Here is a 19,594-nt window from a genome sequence, read left to right as displayed (position 1 = left end):
ATGAAACAAGGGGTCATGGAGAAGGAAACCCTTCACTAGGTACCATAGCACTCTTTTTTCACTCTATTTATGAACATATTATCGCAAAAAAAAAAAAGTAACAATATTAATTTTAAACAAACGGTTTGTGAAGTACTTTTTGAAAGTTCTGGATGTTTGGCTTTCTGAAACAATGGAATTTGACGTCAGTAGGGGAACCAGTCAAGCAACTGCAGCATACAAGCTCTGGAGCAATGTGCTATGGAGAGAGCCTTCTATCAGTGGAGATCAAAGGTGAGACAGATGTCATTTTTTATCATTTACCTTAACATTACACTGAGTGTACAAAACATTAGGAACACCTGCTCTTTCCATGACAGACTGACCAGGTGAAAGCTATGATCCCTTATTGATGTCAATCCCCTTCAATCAGTGTTGATGAAGGGGAGAAGACAGTTTAAAGAAGGATTTTTAAGCCTTGAGACAATTAAGACATGGATTGTGTATGTGTGCCATTCAGAGGGTGAATGGGCAAGATAAAAGATTTAAGGGCCTTTAAAACGGGGTATGGTAGTAGGTGCCAGGCACACCGGTTTGAGTGTGTCAAGAACTGCAACGCTGCTGGGTTTTTTACACTCAACAGTTTCCTGTGTGTTCCAAGAATGGTTCACCACTTAAAGGTTATTCAGCCAACTTGACACTACTGTGGGAAGCATTGGAGTCAACATGGGCCAGTATTCCTGTGGAACGCTTTCGACACATTGTCGAATCCATGACCCTATGAATTGAGGCAGTTCTGGGGGCAAAAGGGGGTGCAACTCAATATTAGGCAGGTGCTCCTAATGTGTACACTCAATGTGTATGTAAGAAATAATGCACAAGGGGGTGTGTTATATGGCCAATTTACCACGGCTAAGGGCTGTTCTTAGGCACGATGCCTTATTGCTATTATAAACTGGTTACTAATGTAATTAGAGCAGTAACAAGAAATGTTTTGTCATACCCATGGTATACGGTCTGATATACCACAGCTGTCAGCCAATCAGCATTCAGGGCCCGAACCACCCAGTGTATATTTAAATCTGTACAGTATATGGAAACACTAACACAATAGAGTGGGATATCCCCTGGAAGAGTGCGTAGAAGGCTTTAATACTGAGGAGGTACGCCATTTACAGATTTTGTTTTGCGTTCGCTGCTGGCATCTGAACTGATCCAGAAACTTGATAACAAAAAGAAGCCCTACCCTGAGAACATGTTGGGGTTACTACGCTTCATACACAACCTCCATGAGCACTAGTAAGACACATGTTCTCCCAGTACTAAAAGTTGTCCCTCTCTTACCATTGAAGGAGGCTTAGTGTTTCTTTCTCCTTCTGCAGTGCTGAGGATACAGGTGTTGACCTGATGATGACCTTCCCTGATCTCTTCCAGACGGGTCTCAGACTAGAGATCACATGGTACTCAAATTAGTATAATATTTTACGACTGGTATGGTTACATAAGATATAAGGTTATTTAAGGCAAAAAATGACAGGAGTGCGATTGGTCAGGGTGGATGGGTAAGTGTATAACGCAAATGTCTAGTAACCCAAAGGTCACGTATTCAAATCTCATCACGGACAACTTTAGCATTTTTTCCACTTTGCAACTACTTAGCATGTTAGCTAACCTTTCCCCTAACCATAACCTTGACTCGTTTAGCTAACCCTTCCCATAACCATAATGCTTTGACATATACACTACCAAGAACACCTACTCATTTTTCTTGATGGTAGAATAGCACATATTGAATAATGTAGTAACCAACAAAGTGTTAAACAAATCAAAATATATTTGAGATTTGAGATTCTTCAAAAAGCCACCCTTTGCCTTGATGAGAGCTTTGCAAACTCTCAACCAGCTTCATGAGGTAGTCACCTGGAATGCATTTCAATTAACAGATGTGCCTTGTTAAAAGTTCATTTGTGGAGTTTGAGCCAATCAGTTGTGTTGTGACAAGGTAGGGGGATATACAGAAGATATCCCTATTAAGTAAAAGACTAAGTCCATATTATGGCAAGAACAGATCAAATAAACAAAGAGAAACGACAGTCCATCATGACTTTAAGACATGAAGGTCAGTCAATACAAAAAATGTCAAGAACTTTGAAAGTTTCTTCAAGTGCAGTTGCAAAAACCATCAAGCGCTAGGATGAAACTGGCTCTCATGAGGACCACCACAGGAAAGGAAGATGCAGAGTTACCTCTGCTGCAGAGGATAAGTTCATTACAGTTACCAGCCTCAGAAAATGCAGCCCAAATAAATGCTTCACAGAGTTCAAGTAACAGACACATCTCAACATCAACTATTCAGAGGAGACTGTGTGAATCAAGCCTTCATGGTCGAATTAATGCAAAAAAAACAGTAAAGAACACCATTAAGAAGAAGAGAATTGCTTGGGCCAAAAAACACGAGCAATGGACATTAGATCAGTGGAAATGTGTCCTTTGGTCTGGAGTCCAAGTTGGAGATTTTTGGGTCTAACTGTTTTTTCATTGTGAGATGTGTTGTGGGTGAGCGGATGATCTCCGCATGTGTATTTCCCACCGTGAGGCATGGAGGAGGAGGTGTTATGGTGTGGGGCTGCTTTGCTAGTGACACTGTCTGTGATTTATTTAGAATTCAAGGCACACTTAACCAGCATGGCTACCACCACATTCTGCAGTGATACGCCATCCCGTCTGGTTTGGGCTTAGTGGGACTATCATTTGTTTTTCAACAGGACAATGACCCAACACACCTCCAGACTGTGTAAGGGCTATTTTACCAAGAAGGAGAGTGATGGAGTGCTGCATCAGATGACCTGGCCTCCACAGTGCCCCGACCTCAACCAAATTTAGATGGTTTGGGGTGAGTCAGACCGCAGAGTGAAGGAAAAGCAGCCAACAAGTGCTCAGCATATGTGTGAACTGATGGACATCCACAAATTAATACAGATCATTTGAAACGTAATATATCACACTAAATGGAGTGTCTCAGATTTACGTACAGAATAATACAAAATGCTTGGAGACTACGTTGTCTTTTCTGATGCGTCTATATGTTTACCAAGAAACAAGGCTGCAATTCAAAGGTCAGATTTTTTACAATTAACTATTGTCGTACTTTTTACTTTTTGTAAGTAGAGCCAGTGATCTGTCTAAAGGACATGTTATGCTATATTTTCACTGATAGAGTTAACATCCATATGATTTTTAGAAATCAAATATCTTACATGGTAAATCCTATCTATCATGGGAGTTCATATAAAATACTGTATGATTTTGTTTTGCATTTGAATGTAATCCTCATGAGGCTACTGTTAATTTGTTTCAGTTTACTTATGATAGCAATGAGTTTGATATGAAAGCGATGACTTTATTGTTCATAGAGTTCATACTCAATCATGAGCTCAATACGGAAGTGGTCTGAAGCAGATGCTAAACTACAGGACTGTTACACTAGCACAGACTGGAATATGTTCAGGGATTCATCCAATGGCATTGACGAGTTTACCACATCAGTCACCGGCTTCATTAATAAGTGAATCGACAACGTCCCCACAGTGACCGTACGTACATATCCAAACCAGAAGCCATGGATTATAGGTAGCATTTCAAGGAGGGGGACACTAATCCGACGATCCATCAAACAGGCAAAGCATCAATAAAGGACCAAGTTCAAATCCTACTACACCGGCTCGGACGCTCGTCAGAAGTGGCAGGGCTTGCAAACTATCATGGATTACAAAGAGAAACCCAGCCGATAGCTGTCGAGTGAGGTGAACCTACCAGACAAGCTAAATGCCTTCTAAGCTCGCTTCGAGGCTAGCAAAACCAGCATGAGAGGACCAGCTGTTCCGGACGACTGTGTGATCACGCTCGACATAGTCGATGTGAGTAAGACCTTTAAACAGGTTAACATTCACAAGGCTGCAGGGCCAGAAGGATTACCAGGATGCGTACTCGGAGCATGCGCTGACTAGCTGGCAAGTGTCTTCACTGACATTTTCAACCTCTCTCTCTGAGCCAGTCTGTAATATCTACATGTTTCAAGCAGACCACCATAGTCCCTCAACTAAAGAACACCAAGGTAACCTATCTAAATGAATATTGCCCTGTATCTGAAGACATGAAATGCTTTGAAAGGCTGGTCATGGCTCACATCAACACCATCACGCAAGACACCCTGGACCCACCCCAATGTGCCCAACAGATCCACAGATGACACAATCTCTACTGCACTCTACACTGCCCTTTCCACCTGGACAAAAGGAACACCTACGTGAGAATGATGTTCAGTGACTACAGCTCAGCGCTCAATCTCAGCTGAGGGAAAGAGCAGCAGACTGAGGGTCCGCCTCTCAACATCACTCTCTCCCTGTCCTCCACTGACACTAACCAAAAAGGAACACCGTCTTCCAGCTGATGGGGAAACTCTCGTGGAACCGCATTATTTCTGCCTCATTCACAAATTCATGTTGTTTCTCCTGTGAACAGAGAAAGTGAAATATTAAAAAAGACCCAAGGCACTAACAATAACAACATAAGTCTATAGATATACTTCCTACTCATTCATTACTTCTGCACAGCTTGTTTGTAGCGCTGAGTGGAAATAGTTGGAACGGCCATTTTATGGTTGATAAAAGTGTTGAATGCAAAGTGTTGACAGTGCTGAGTAAGAACGTAAACATGAACTCATAAAAACAGCAGCTCTTTGCTGTATTCACTGTAAGTCTCTTTCTAGTGATGGTTCTATACTTTTTGAATCTTACAGTATCAATGTTGCTGTAACTTTCTTTAACGCCTGCTAATTTAATGCAGACACGATAATCTGAGCCATCCAATTGGCCGGCGGTATGACCATAGTGCACTTGATCTACTCTCTGGGCCCCGCCGGGAAGGCAGAGTTTGTACCTTCAGAAAGATTAAATGGTTCAAAATGGCAACAATTCGCCAAACCCGGCGCACATGGCAGCTGAATCGGGTGCACCTACTGTCAACAGCCTGAGAAAAATAAAACAAGACAGTGTAATGAAACGGCAGGGAGCAGGTCTTGAACCCTCAACCTTCGAGCCCGAGGTCCGGCGCGCTATTGACTGTGCCGCAAAAGCATGCTCAAGTGGCAGTCGATTTCCGAGCTTATAAACACAGGGTCGTTACAATAGGAACACAAGGCTTTATTGTTTGTTTTTTTACAGAAATGTTTGGCGATCGACGAGGGTACCAGTACTGAGTCAATGTGCAGGGGTTCGAGGTAATTGAGGTAGATATGTACATATAGGTTGGGATAAAGTGGCTAGGTAACAGGATCGATAATGAACAGTAACAGCAGCATATGTGATGAGTCAAGAGTGCATAAAGGGTCAAGGCAGGTTGTTAAATAGTTAACCAATAGCTACCCGGACTAACTATTTATCAGTCTTATGGCTTGGGGGGTAGAAGCTGTTAAGGGTCCTGTTGGTTCCAGACTTGGTGCATCTGTACCGCTTGCTGTGCAGTAGAAGAGAGAACAGTCTATGACTTGGGTGGTTGGGAGTCTGACAATTCTTTCGGCCTTCTTCTGACACCGCTTAGTATAGAGGTCCTGGATGGCATGGAGCTCGGCCCGAGTGATGTACTGGGCCGTACGTACTACCCTCTGTAACGCCTACTGGTCGGATGCCAAGTAGTGGCCTTACCAAGTGGTGATGCAGCCAGTCAAGATTGTCTCAATGGTGCAGCTGTATAAAATGTTTAGGATCTGAGGGCCCATGCCGAATCTTTTCAGCCTCCTGAGGGGGGAGAGGCGTTGTAGTGCCCTCTTCACAACTGTATTGGTATGTGTGGACCATGATAATTGCTTAGTGATGTGGACACTGAGGAACTTGACCTGCCCCATCGATGTCGGGCTGTAGTGGTGACCACTGCTCTAGAAATTTGAGTGAAATTCAATCTTGTGCTTCTCTCTGTGGGCTGATATTTCTGCGTGGCACACAATGATTTTAGAGGGAACATTGGTGCGAGGCATTCCCATGTATACAGCCAACTTATACTCATTGTGCAGGGGGAGACCAGTGATGGTTGTAACACGGGATAGTTGTAACACTTGCAAAGCCTCCAATCAGGAGTGAGGTAGAATCATGTGATTCACTGTGCACATGTTCAGTTTAGTCCTGAACCCTCATGTGAAAAAGCAAGTCCCTGTAATAAACTCTGCAGATTCTATTGACAGATATCTGATTTTGAGGTAAGAAAGTCATTATTTTAACCATATTTGTATTTGTGATGACATCAACTGCATTGTAGTTCCATTCACCAAACTCATATCAGGTTTATAACCAGTTTGTGGAGAGATATTTTATGCAAGTTAGCAAAGCAATTTTTTAAACATTTAGCTCAAATGGAAGCTAGCTAATGGCAGCAAGGGTCAGGGCTAGTTGTAACAATGTGAGAAAATGTTACGACTAACCCTGAGTAAAACTGGATGTTTTTCGTTTTCTTTCAGCATGTCTAGATCATGGACAAGACAGACACAGGGGAGTATCTCTCCACACTTTGAAAAGAGCATCAAATTATGCAGCAGAGTAGGGGGAAGGTAATCAGATCGGTTGCAAAGTTGTATGGCTTATGTCATGTGACTCTACAAAGAGAGAAAGAAGCTACAGGAGAAGGGGTCGAGAGAGCTTCCTCATGTTGGCTACCGTCGTGGAAACAGGGTGTTCCTGGATGAGCAGAAGTTGTCAGAGTATCTCTCGAGAGCAGCTGATCTATATTATGGATTGTCACCTCGTGAGATAAGCATTTGATAGGAATTAGTGAGGAGTAAGTCAGGGCAAAGTTAGCAGTTAACAATGGTGGCAATTAAGATCAAGGGAGGGAGTACTAATGTAAATGATTAATGTCAAGTATTAATTGGGAGAAGTAATTCACATATTTTATTATATTGTTCAGGTCAGAATATGTGCCTACCAACTCGCTGAACAATATGGTTGCAAGCATCCTCAGTCATGGGATGAGAGCTCTATGGTGGGAGCAGACTGATTCTCGTCTTACCTACTCTCGCCATTAGGAGTGCTGAAGCAACTTGTCTGTCACGGGCCACACGTTTCAACAGAACAAATGAAGCAGAGTTTTTCAGCAAACTGGGTGAGGTGGTAAATAAATACAGCTTTAATGGCATTGACATATGGAATGTTGACGAGACAGGAATTAACCACAATACAAACATCTGATAGAAATGGTCGCGAAACGTGCCACCAAACAGGTTGGATCAATCACCTCAGCAGAAAAGGGTACACTAGTGTCAGTGGCATGTGCTATAAATGCAATAGGAAACTAAATCCCCCCCAGCTTTGTTTTCCCATGCAAAAGATACCAGAACCACTTTGTACAGGATGGACCAATTGGATGTGTTGGGAGTGGAAATGGATGTGGCTGGATGCAGGAGGATAACTTCCTAATTTTCCTTGAACACTTCCCCAAACATACCAAGGTCAGCCTGAAAAGGAAGGTGGTCCTTCTCCTTGACAACCACAGCTCACACCGGTCTATCAGGGCCATTGATTTCTGTAGGTGCTCTGGCATAGTCTTGCTTTCTTTCCCCCTACACTTTTCACACAAGCTCCAGTCCCTGGACAGGAGTGTGTACGGGCCATTGAAGAAAATGGTTAACTCTGCCAGTGATGCCTGGATGAGGATGAACCCCGGAAAGACCATGACCATATATGACATTCCAGGCATTGAGAAAACAGCACTTCCAGGTGCCACAACACCCACCAATATACAGGCTGGGTTCAGGTGCACCGGCATTTGGGCATACAACCCTGATATATTTCAGGAATGTGACTTTACACCCTCACTTGTCACTAATTGTCCTGGTCTAGCTGACACACTGGCCATGCCAGCTGCCTTCCAGGTCACCTCTTAGGCCACTGTGCCCACTGCTATCCAGCCCACCTCTCAGGCCACCTCTCCAGCTGCCTCCCAGGCCACCTCTCCAGCCACTTCTTTAATCATGTAATAATTAACTCATTAGCAGTCTTGGGGCACTACGGAAAAAGTTGAATGAGTTACCATTTCCCAAATTAACTCAAGAATATATCATTATCATACCAGTCATCCATTCATTATTATAATTACCTCATAGTCTCATTCTGAACGTTGTTGACTTCAAATCTGCACAAACCCTAGTCTAAATGATGATTCAGCGATACACAAATTGGCTTAATGATTTATTTACTAACATCACACAGAATTACATAAACACACAAACACACACACACACACACAGGATAGATTATACATCAATAACTAACAAAATGCAATGAAAAGTCCCTAATGGACTAACCCGATATGACGGCTTGTTACACAATGAATGGGGTGGGGAAAGAGAGTGGAAGAGACAGAGAGGGGACCCATTGTACATACAGTGGGGCAAAAAAAGTATTTAGTCAGCCACCAATTGAGCAAGTTCTCCCACTTAAAAAGATGAGAGGCCTGTAATTTTCATCATAGGTACACTTCAACTATGACAGACAGAATTAGAATATTTTTGTTTTTTAAATCACATTGTAGGATTTTTAATGAATTTATTTGCAAATTATGGTGGAAAATAAGTATTTGGTCAATAACAAAAGTGTATCTCAATACTTTGTTATATACCCTTTGTTGGCAATGACAGAGGTCAAACGTTTTCTGTAAGTCTTCACAAGGTTTTCACACACTGTTGCTGGTATTTTGGCCCATTCCTCCATGCAGATCTCCTCTAGAGTAGTGATGTTTTGGGGCTCAGGTACCTTCACCATCCCAACCGTGAAGCACGGGGGTGGCAGCATCATGTTGTGGGGGTGCTTTGCTGCAGGAGAGACTGGTGCACTTCACAAAATAGATGGCATCATGAGGAGGGACACTTATATGGATATATTGAAGCAACATCTCAAGACAAAATGGCTTAAGGACAACAAAGTCAAGGTATTGGAGTGGCCATCACAAAGCCCTGACCTCAATCCTATAGAAAACTTGTGGGCAGAACTGAAAAAGCGTGTGCGAGCAAGGAGGCTTACCATCCTATATTAGTGTCTCATTTTCCATTAATAAAAAGTAACACATTTTCTTCCACTTTGACTGATTATTTTGTGTCGATTGTTGACAAATAATGACAACTAAATCCACTTTAATCTCACTTTGTAACAAGAAAATGTGGAAAAAGTCAAAGGGTGCGAATACTTTCTGAAGACACCGTAGATGTTTCTCCCATTTTCTTGAACTCAATGGAGACCATTATTTGAGCTGAAGAAAGAGGAAATATACTCCAACTTTGGAATGAAATGTTGCCTATTCACATCTCATATGTTGCCTGGCTGCAATATTTTATCTTGCTACGTTAATAAATACACGCAGTGTTAATTTTGGCATGGTTACCTGCCTACAATACCCACTGTAGTATGCGTAGGTCCTAAGCCCATAGTAAATCTATAGAGATAACCTGCTAGCTAATACTGTTAGCTAGCCAGATAGCCAAAAATAATTGTTAGCTAGCTACCCACAAAGAATTGACATCTACCTTGATCACATTGGTTTTAGGTCATTTTTGCTTGTTATACTATCTGGTTAGCTATATTACTACGATTCACATATAGCAAGCTGATAGTTATGAAGTAAAACGTTTGCTTTGTGTATATCTTGTTTTGTCTCTTGCCATTGTCCTGCCTAGAAAAAGAAAGGTTCAGTGTAAGTCAATAGGACTAACTGGCTAGCTAGCAAACCATGAAGAATTTACATCTACCTTGCATAACATTCATTTTAGATCATTTTTGCCTGTTTACTAGCTAGATGGATAGTTAGATTACGATTCACATATACAGTGCCTTGCGAAAATATTCGGCCCCCTTGAACTTTGCGACCTTTTGCCACATTTCAGGCTTCAAACATAAAGATATAAAACTGTATTTTTTTTGTGAAGAATCAACAACAAGTGGGACACAATCATGAAGTGGAACGACATTTATTGGATATTTCAAACTTTTTTAACAAATCAAAAACTGAAAAATTGGGCGTGCAAAATTATTCAGCCCCTTTACTTTCAGTGCAGCAAACTCTCTCCAGAAGTTCAGTGAGGATCTCTGAATGATCCAATGTTGACCTAAATGACTAATGATGATAAATACAATCCACCTGTGTGTAATCAAGTCTCCGTATAAATGCACCTGCACTGTGATAGTCTCAGAGGTCCGTTAAAAGCGCAGAGAGCATCATGAAGAACAAGGAACACACCAGGCAGGTCCGAGATACTGTTGTGAAAAAGTTTAAAGCCGGATTTGGATACAAAAAGATTTCCCAAGCTTTAAACATCCCAAGGAGCACTGTGCAAGCGATAATATTGAAATGGAAGGAGTATCAGACCACTGCAAATCTACCAAGACCTGGCCGTCCCTCTAAGCTTTCATCTCATACAAGGAGAAGACTGAGCAGAGATGCAGCCAAGAAGCCCATGATCACTCTGGATGAACTGCAGAGATCTACAGCTGAGGTGGGAGACTCTGTCCATAGGACAACAATCAGTCGTATATTGCACAAATCTGGCCTTTATGGAAGAGTGGCAAGAAGAAAGCCATTTCTTAAAGATATCCATAAAAAGTGTCGGTTAAAGTTTGCCACAAGCCACCTGGGAGACACACCAAACATGTGGAAGAAGGTGCTCTGGTCAGATGAAACCAAAATTGAACTTTTTGGCAACAATGCAAAACGTTATGTTTGGCGTAAAAGCAACACAGCTGAACACCATCCCCACTGTCAAACATGGTGGTGGCAGCATCATGGTTTGGGCCTGCTTTTCTTCAGCAGGGACAGGGAAGATGGTTAAAATTGATGGGAAGATGGATGGAGCCAAATACAGGACCATTCTGGAAGAAAACCTGATGGAGTCTGCAAAAGACCTGAGACTGGGACGGAGATTTGTCTTCCAACAAGACAATGATCCAAAACATAAAGCAAAATCTACAATGGAATGGTTCAAAAATAAACATATCCAGGTGTTAGAATGGCCAAGTCAAAGTCCAGACCTGAATCCAATCGAGAATCTGTGGAAAGAACTGAAAACTGCTGTTCACAAATGCTCTCCATCCAACCTCACTGAGCTCGAGCTGTTTTGCAAGGAGGAATGGGAAAACATTTCAGTCTCTCGATGTGCAAAACTGATAGAGACATACCCCAAGCGACTTACAGCTGTAATCGCAGCAAAAGGTGGCGCTACAAAGTATTAACTTAAGGGGGCTGAATAATTTTGCACGCCCAATTTTTCAGTTTTTGATTTGTTAAAAAAGTTTGAAATATCCAATAAATGTCGTTCCACTTCATGATTGTGTCCCACTTGTTGTTGATTCTTCACAAAAAAATACAGTTTTATATCTTTATGTTTGAAGCCTGAAATGTGGCAAAAGGTCGCAAAGTTCAAGGGGGCCGAATACTTTCGCAAGGCACTGTATCTAGCTGATAATTATGAAGTAAAATATTTGCTTTGTGTCTATCTTGTTTTGTCTCTATTGTTTCCATTGTCCTGGCTGGAAGAAGGTTCAGTGAATGGGGAGATGCAGCGTGATGTAACACAGTACGGGGAGTGCGATTGCTTCTCAAATCAAATGTTTTATGCCTTCTCCACATTCATCCTCACAAGACAGTACTCAAGAGAACGTATGCATATTGAGAACCATCCTGTATGCCTCGAGGTTAAAAATGAAAAACAAATGTAGGCCTATTTTTTTAGCAAGCTTTTGCATTTACAATTTGATTTCATGTGGCATGAACAAAAACACACATTCTCAGTCAAAAACTTAAGTCAGAACACAGCCTCTCTATCCTCTCATGTGTTTTCAGGTCCTCTGATCTGAAAAATTTCTTTCCACAATGAGAGCAATGGTATTTCTTCTCCTCCTCCTCCTCCTGTGGTTTTGTATGTATTCTTTCATGCCCTTTCAGGTTCCCTAACCGGGTAAATCTATTTCCACACTGAGAACATTGGAAAGGCTTTTCTCCTGTGTGTGTCCTCTCATGCTCCTTCAGACTCCCTATCCGGTTAAAACCCTTTCCACACTGGGAACATTGGAAAGGCCTTTCTCCTGTGTGTGTCCTCTCATGTCCCTTCAAGCTCCTTAAACGGGTAAAACTCTTTCCACACTGGGAGCATGGGAAAGGGCTTTCTCCTGTGTGTATTCTCTCATGCTCCTTCAGGCTCCCTAACTGGGTAAAACCCTTTCCACACTGGGAACATGGGAAAGGCTTTTCTCCTGTGTGTGTCCTTTGATGTGATGTCAGGTGTAGTAATCGGGTAAAACGCTTTCCACACTCGGAGCAGTGGTGAGGCTTCTCTCCCGTGTGTATTCTCTTATGGTCCTTTAGGCTTCCTAACCACCTAAAACTCTTTCCACAGTGGATACAGTGGTAAGGTGTATCTCCTGTGTGTATTCTCCTATGCATTTTCAGGCCCCTTAACTGAGTAAAACTCTTTCCACACTGGGAACAGTGGTGTCGTCTCGCTTGTTTGGACGTCTCTGCATCTGGTTCCCCTGAAGGACTCTCCCCGCTGTCAGAGTGAGAGTCTGGTCTCTCTTCTGCCAAAGAAAAACAGAGTATTTAGTTAAACAGAGACCTGAATGAAACCCACACATGATAAAACTGTCTTCCTATGAGGTTTAATCCAGAACTAGGTCCCTCAATCACCTGAAGTCAGTTTTCATAACATTTCATCAATTTTAAAAAACTTGATGGCCATAATAATAATAATAATAATGTAGAACTTCAAATTTAATCTTGCTCTCATGGAGAGTCATGTTTTTAGGTTGCCTAATACATTGTTTGCAGTGCTATGTTGCAGACTGTATAGTGTATACCAAGACCTGGTATTAGTCTGGTTTATTAGGTTCGTTTTTAGGCTGAGTAGAGCACTAAAATAATATATATTGTGGACAACAGTATTTAGCTAAATCAATATCATTGGATGCATTTGATGGGTTGGTATAATTTGTGGAACGTTCCAACGGGAATCTGTTCCCAAAACTTCGTAAATAACAAGGTTGCCAACAAAGCATACAAAGTTGTATAGCGGCAGACTAAGATACCGGGTAAGGAGAGTGGAATTTAATAAAGTTTTTCACTCACCACCATTATTTCCGAAAAATGTCTGTCCTCGCTCTGGGCTCCTATGGACAAACAATAATAAGCTACGTGGTGATTTGATGCTTATTCGGCAGCTAGTTAGCGAGGTGAATGTATCATGCTACTCTGTATGCGTTGTTTGTTGGCATCCTTGTACTTCAGAAGTTTTTGGAACAGATTTCTGTTGGAACGTTCCACCCGCAGTTGATTCATGCATTTTGTTGGTGGCCCACTATTTGACGGCATATACATCTTACAGTGTAGCTTTACCAATACAGTACAGAACAACATATTCAAGTGTAGCCTACAATGTCAGTGGAATGCTGCTATAAAACCCCACATTAGTTCAACAACTTCAGACAGAATTTGTGCCCCTGTTTTTAATATAGTACTTACCGGTGTTATTCAGATCTCCAGTCTCATCCTCCTCTTTCAATGTGACAGTTATCTCCCCCTCCTCCTTCACTCCAAAAACGGTATCCTGTTCCTTTTCTTTCTCCTCTTCGTTCACAGTAACATCCTCCTCCTCTTTCACTCTGAACTCTCCTTCCTCTTCTTTCACAGGAATTTCTTTATTTTCTTTTTTCACTGGAACATCCTCTTCCTCCTCCTCTTTTACGACAATGTCGAGCCCCAGAGCTTCTTTCTCCGTCCAGCAGACCCCCTCTTCTTTAGCAAATGGAGAGTATTTTAGTAAACTCATGCTCAGATAGGTTGGCAAGTTAGTTAGCCTGAGCGACTAGGCTGTTTTAGCTACCCAGCTAGCTATAGCAACGTAAATATGAAATGAAAGGTGGTAACTAGCTAACTTTACGACGACAGAAGTGTTTTTAAAACACAGTGGCTAATATAGAACGAAATTACCTAAAGATACCCAATGCTTCGGCTATGTTGGCTAGCAAGCTACGGTGGTGGCTGACTAGCTGCTGTTGTTGTTGAAGAAGCGTCCGGTTAACTAGATTGTACGTCACACTGGTAGCGTCGGCTGAAAGACGCATATCGCCTTCTGCGGACTGGAGTTGGTACTGCTGACTGAATTAGGTAACGCAGTTGAGGGAAACGTTTTATTTTTCCTTAATTTCATTAAATAATAGATTACCTCAGTATGAGTCATAATGCCCATAGAGCCTAGCGGTCAAACAGGAAAATGGTTCCAATTGAATCGAGGCAAAGGTAAAAATCTTGGGATGAACTAAATAAATGTAGTAATTAATAAATTGCCTACATTTCTTTAAATTGACAATTCTGAACTGTCTTGTGCAGGTTTTAAATTAACACAATACCTGTTAGCAAAGGTGTCTGTTAGAGATGACATGCAGGAGTTTGAAGGTGAACAGAAAGGCACTGGAGCGACGAACCTCCCCTCTCCACTGGAATTCACTGCTATTTGGCCTTGTCCCAGTGTAGTAAGGTGGTGGTTTGAAGATATCCCTCTAGTGTTTGGCAAAGTGGGTGGGGTTATAACCTGCCTGGTTGGCCCAGTCTGGGGGTATCGTCGGACAGGGATAGTGTCTCCCGACCCCTCCCGTCTCAGCCTCCAGTATTTATGCTGCAATAGTTTGTGTCGGGGGCTACGATCAGTCTGTTATATCTGGACTATTTCTTCTGATTTATCCGGTGTCCTGTGTGAATTTAAGTATGCTCCCTCTAACTCTCTCTCTCTCTCTTTCTCTCTTCTCTCAGAGGACCTGAGCCCTAGGACAATGCCTCAGGACTACCTGGCCTGATGACTCCTTGCTGTCCCCAGTCCACCTGGTCGTGCTGCTGCTCCAGTTTCAACTGTTCTGCCTGCGGCTACGGAACCCTGACCTGTTCACCGGAAGTGCTACCTTGTCCCGGACCTGCTGTTGTCGACTCTCTCTCTACCTGTCTCTAACTCTGACTGATCAGCTATGGAAAGCCAACTGACATCTACTCCTGAGGTGCTGACCTGTTGCACCCTCTACAACCACTGCGATTATTATTATTTGACCCTGCTGGTCATCTATGAACGTTTGAACATCTTGGCCATGTACTGTTATAATCTCCACCCGGCACAGCCAGAAGAGGACTGGCCACCCCTCAGAGCCTGGTTCCTCTCTAGGTTTCTTCCAAGGTTCCTTTCTAGGGAGTTTTTCCTAGCCACCGTGCTTCTACATCTGCATTTGCTTGATGTTTGGGGTTTTAGGCTGGGTTTCTGTATAGCACTTTGTGACATCGGCTGATGTAAAAAGGGCTTCATAAATACATTTGATTGATTGATTGTTAGGTAGCATTTCTCCTTTGCCAAGATAATCCATCCATCTGACAGGTGTGGCATATCAAGAAGCAGATTAAACAGAATGATCATTACACAGGTGCACCTTGTGATGGGGATAATAAACGGCCACTCTAAAATGTGCAATATTTCCATCCATCAGACAGGTGTGGCATATCAAGAAGCAGATGATCAGATTAACAGAATGATCATTACACAGGTGCACCTTGTGATGGGGATAATAAACGGCCACTCTAAAATGTGCAATATTTTCACACTCAAAACAATGCCAAAGATGTTTCAAGTTTTGAAGGAGCGTGCAATTGACATGCTGACTGCAGGAATGGCCACAGAGCTGTTGCCAGAGAATTGATGTTAATTTCTCTACCATAAACCGCCTCCAACAATAGCTGCACCCCTGCCCAGTCATGTGAAGTCCATAGATTAGGGCCTCATTTATTTTAATTGACTGATTTCCTTATATGAATTGTAACTCAGTAAAATCATTAACATTTTTGGATGTTGCGTTTATATTTTTGTTCAGTATAAAAACAGTTGAAGTCAGAAGTTTACATACACCTTAGCCAAATACATTTAAACTCAGTTTTTCACAATTCCTAACATTTAATCCTAATAAAAATTTTCTGTCTCAGGTCAGTTAGGATCAACACTTTATTTTAAGAATGTGAAATGTCAGAATAATATTAGAGAGAATGATTTATTTAAACTTTTATTTCTTCCATCACATTCCCAGTGGATCAGAAGTTCACATACACTCAATTAGTATTTGGTAGCATTGCCTTTAAATTATTTAACTTGGGTCAAATGTTTCAGGTAGCCTTCCACAATAAGTTAGGTGAATTTTGGCCCATTCCTCCTGACAGAGTGGAGTCAGGTTTGTAGGCCTCCTTGCTCGCACACACTTTTCAGTTCTGCCCACAAGTTTTCTATAGGATGGAGGTCAGGGCTTTGTGATGGCCACTCCAATACCTGAACCTTGTTGTCCTTAAGCCATTTTGCCACAACTTTGGAAGTATGCTTGGGGTCGTTGTCCATTTGGCAGACCCATTTGCGACCAAGCTTTAACTTCCTGACTGATGTCTTGAGATTTTGCTTCTGTATATCCACATAATTTTCCTCCCTGATGATGCCATCTATTTTGTGAAGTGCACCAGTCCCTCCTGCAGCAAAGCATCCCCACAACATGATGATGCCACACCCGTGATTCAAGTTTGGGATGATGTTCTTCGGCTTGCAAGCCTCCCCTTTTTCCTCCAAACATAACGATGGTCATTATGGCTAAACAGTTCTATTTTGTTTCATCAGACCAGAGGACATTTCTTCAAAATGTACGATCTTTGTCCCCATGTGCAGTTGCAAACCGTAGTCTGGCTTTTTTTTTGGTGGTTTTGGAGCAGTGGCTTCTTCCTTGCTGAGAGGCCTTTCAAGTTATGTCGATATAGGACTCGTTTTACTGTGGATATGGATACTTTTGTACCTGTTTCCTCCAGCATCTTCACAAGGTCCTTTGCTGTTGTTCTGGGATTGATTTGCACTTTTCACACCAAAGTACGTTCATCTCTAGGAGACAGAACGCGTCTCCCTCCTGAGCGGTATGACGGCTGCGTGGTCCCATGGTGTTTATACTTGCGTACTATTGTTTGTACAGATGAACGTGGTACCTTCAGGCGTTTGGAAATCGCCCCCAAGGATTAACCAGACTTGTTGAGGTCTACAATTTTTTTTCTGAGGTCTTGGCTGATTTCTTTGGATTTTCCCATGATGTCAAGCAAAGAGGCACTGAGTTTGAAGGTAGGCCTTGAAATACATCCACGGGTACACCTCCATTTGACTCAAATTATGTCAATTAGCCTATCAGAAGCTTCTAAAGCGATGACATTTTCTGGAATTTTCCAAGCTGTTTAAAGGCATAGGCAGACCAGGGTCAAAACGTTTCCACAGATCAGACACGGACAGAGTAGGATTAGCTCAGTTTCAAAGGTGTTTATTAAAATAATAGTCCAAAAGAAAAGAATAGGTGTCCCCCAAGAGACCCTCTCCGGGATACCGTCTTCTGGGCTCCGGGTCTTGCTGTATCCTGTGGGGATCAAAAACTGGACTCCCTCCTGTTACCTATGGTACCGTCCGTCCCCAACTATACGGGAGTCCTTTCCTGCCCCAGTCTCTGCCCCATGTGCTGCCCTTCTGGCAGCTTTATGGGACTTGTCCAGCTGGTGAGCAATCAGCCCTTGATTTCTCACCAATCAGCCCCAATTAGTCCTGGCCCTAGAGCCCATCAAGACCTGGCACGTCCAGCAGATGGAGCCATCAACTCGGGATGTATACTCCGTCTGTCACCAGGCCTCAACGAGTCTCCCCCTGGTGGCTGACCTGCTGTAAACCTCAGCATGTAAACTTCTGACCCACTGGAATTGTGATACAGTGAATTATAAGTGAAATAATCTGCCTGTAAGCAATTGTTGGAAAAATTACTTGTGTCATGCACAAAGTATATGTCCTAACCGACTTGCCAAAACTATAGTTTCTTAACAAGAAATTTGTGGAGTGGTTGAAAAAAGACTTTTAATGACTCCAACCTAAGTGTATGTAAACTTCTGACTTCAGCTGTATATAAACACACATGCCCTCTGCTGACTGGAGCAGGTAAGGAGCACGTTTTTTACAAAACATTTAGGGTTGTGGGTTCGATTTCCACGGGTGACCTACTGTAAATCGCTCTGGAAAAGAGTGTCTGCTAAATGACTAAAACGTAAATCTAATGTAAATGTTTTTATTTTTTCATTTTTCAATATTAAATGGTGAAGTACAAAGAGAAGCATGTGTTGATTGATTAGTAAGAATTTTAAACAAACTTTACATTAACTACTGCATTTAAGGCAATTTCTTATTCATGATTCAGATAAACATTTATAAATATGCAACTAGGTCTCTAAAGCTCCTACATGTAACACCATTCAAAAGTTTGGACACACCTACTCATTCAAGGGTTTTTCTTTATTTTTACTATTTTCCACATTGTAGAATAATAGTGAAGACATCAAAACTATGAAATAACACATTTGAAATCATGTAGTAACCAAAAAAGTATTAAACTAATTTTAGATTCTTCAAAGTAGCCACCTTGACAGCTTTGCACACTCTTGGCATTCTCTCAACCAGCTTCATGAGGTAGTCACCTGGAATGAATTTCAATGAACAGGTGTACCTTGTTAAAAGTTAATTTGTGGATTTTTTTTTCCCTTCTTAATGTGTTTGAGCCAATCAGTTGTGTTGTGACATGGTAGGAGTGGTATGCAGAAGATAGCTCTATTTGGTAAAAGACCAAGTCTCAAATAAGAACAGCTCAAATAAGCAAAGAGAAACAGTCCATAATTACTTTAAAACATGAAGGTTATTCAATCCATAAAATGTCAAGAAGTTTGAATGTTTCTTCAAGTGCCGTCGCAAAAACCATCAAGCGCTATGATGAAACTGGCTCACATGTGGACCACCACAGGAAAGGAAGACCCAGAGTTACCTCTGCTGCAGAGGATAAGTTCATTAGAGTTACCAGCCTCAGAAATTGCAGCCCAAATAAATGCTTCACAGAGTTCAAGTAACAGACACATCTCAACATTAACTGTTCAGAGGAGACTGAGTAAATCAGGCCTTCATGGTCGAATTGCTGCAAAGAAACCAGTACTAAAGGACGGACACCAATAAGAAGAGACATGCGTTGGCCAAAAAACACGAGCAATGGATATTAGACCGGTGGAAATCTGTCTTTGGGTCTGATGAGTCCAAATTTGAGATACAATGTAGAAAATAGTACAAATAAAGAAAAACTCTTGAATGAGTAGGTGCGTCCAATCAAATTAATTTAGCTATGTCCAAATCATATATCAAATCACATTCAAGACATTTCATGGTTGGAATCAAGAAATGCTCAATTATATTCCTCTACAGTGCCCTCAGAAAGTATTCATAGCCCTTGATTTATTTCACATTTGGTTGTGTTACAGCCTGAATTCAAAATGGTTGAAATAAAAGAAAATCTCACCCATCTACACACAATACCCCATAATAATAAAGTGTATTAAAAATGAAATACAGAATATCTCCTTTACATAAGTATTCACACCTGAGCCAATACTGCGTAGAAGAACCTTTGGCAGTGATTACAGCTGTGTCTTTCTGGGTACGTTTTTAAGAGCTTTCCACACCTTG

The 19,594-nt window shown here is 41.8% G+C and overlaps 1 protein-coding gene across 2 annotated transcripts; it reads right to left on the bottom strand.

The window, feature by feature from the left end:
• Positions 1-11,609: 11,609 nt before the first annotated feature.
• LOC110531761 (zinc finger protein 239) lies at positions 11,610-14,270 on the bottom strand. 2 transcript variants are annotated; one of them, XM_036987610.1, is made up of 3 exons: positions 13,528-14,270; positions 13,135-13,175; positions 12,450-12,587 (listed from the first exon to the last, which is right to left on the bottom strand). In XM_036987610.1, the coding sequence occupies exons 1-3, from the start codon at positions 13,832-13,834 to the stop codon at positions 12,465-12,467; spliced, it is 471 nt and encodes a 156-aa protein (XP_036843505.1). In that variant the 5' UTR covers positions 13,835-14,270; the 3' UTR covers positions 12,450-12,464. The 2 variants fall into 2 exon arrangements, with proteins under 2 accessions (XP_021470835.1, XP_036843505.1); XM_021615160.2 differs by lacking the exon at positions 13,135-13,175 and having other exon boundaries at positions 11,610-12,587; positions 13,528-14,246.
• Positions 14,271-19,594: the final 5,324 nt, after the last annotated feature.

The sequence above is a fragment of the Oncorhynchus mykiss genome, chromosome 9 (genome assembly GCF_013265735.2).
Source record: "Oncorhynchus mykiss isolate Arlee chromosome 9, USDA_OmykA_1.1, whole genome shotgun sequence".
NCBI classification, from domain to species: Eukaryota; Metazoa; Chordata; class Actinopteri; order Salmoniformes; family Salmonidae; genus Oncorhynchus; species Oncorhynchus mykiss.
The sequence above is the reverse complement of the archived record's forward strand: the minus strand, read 5'-3'. Positions and strand labels throughout refer to the sequence as shown.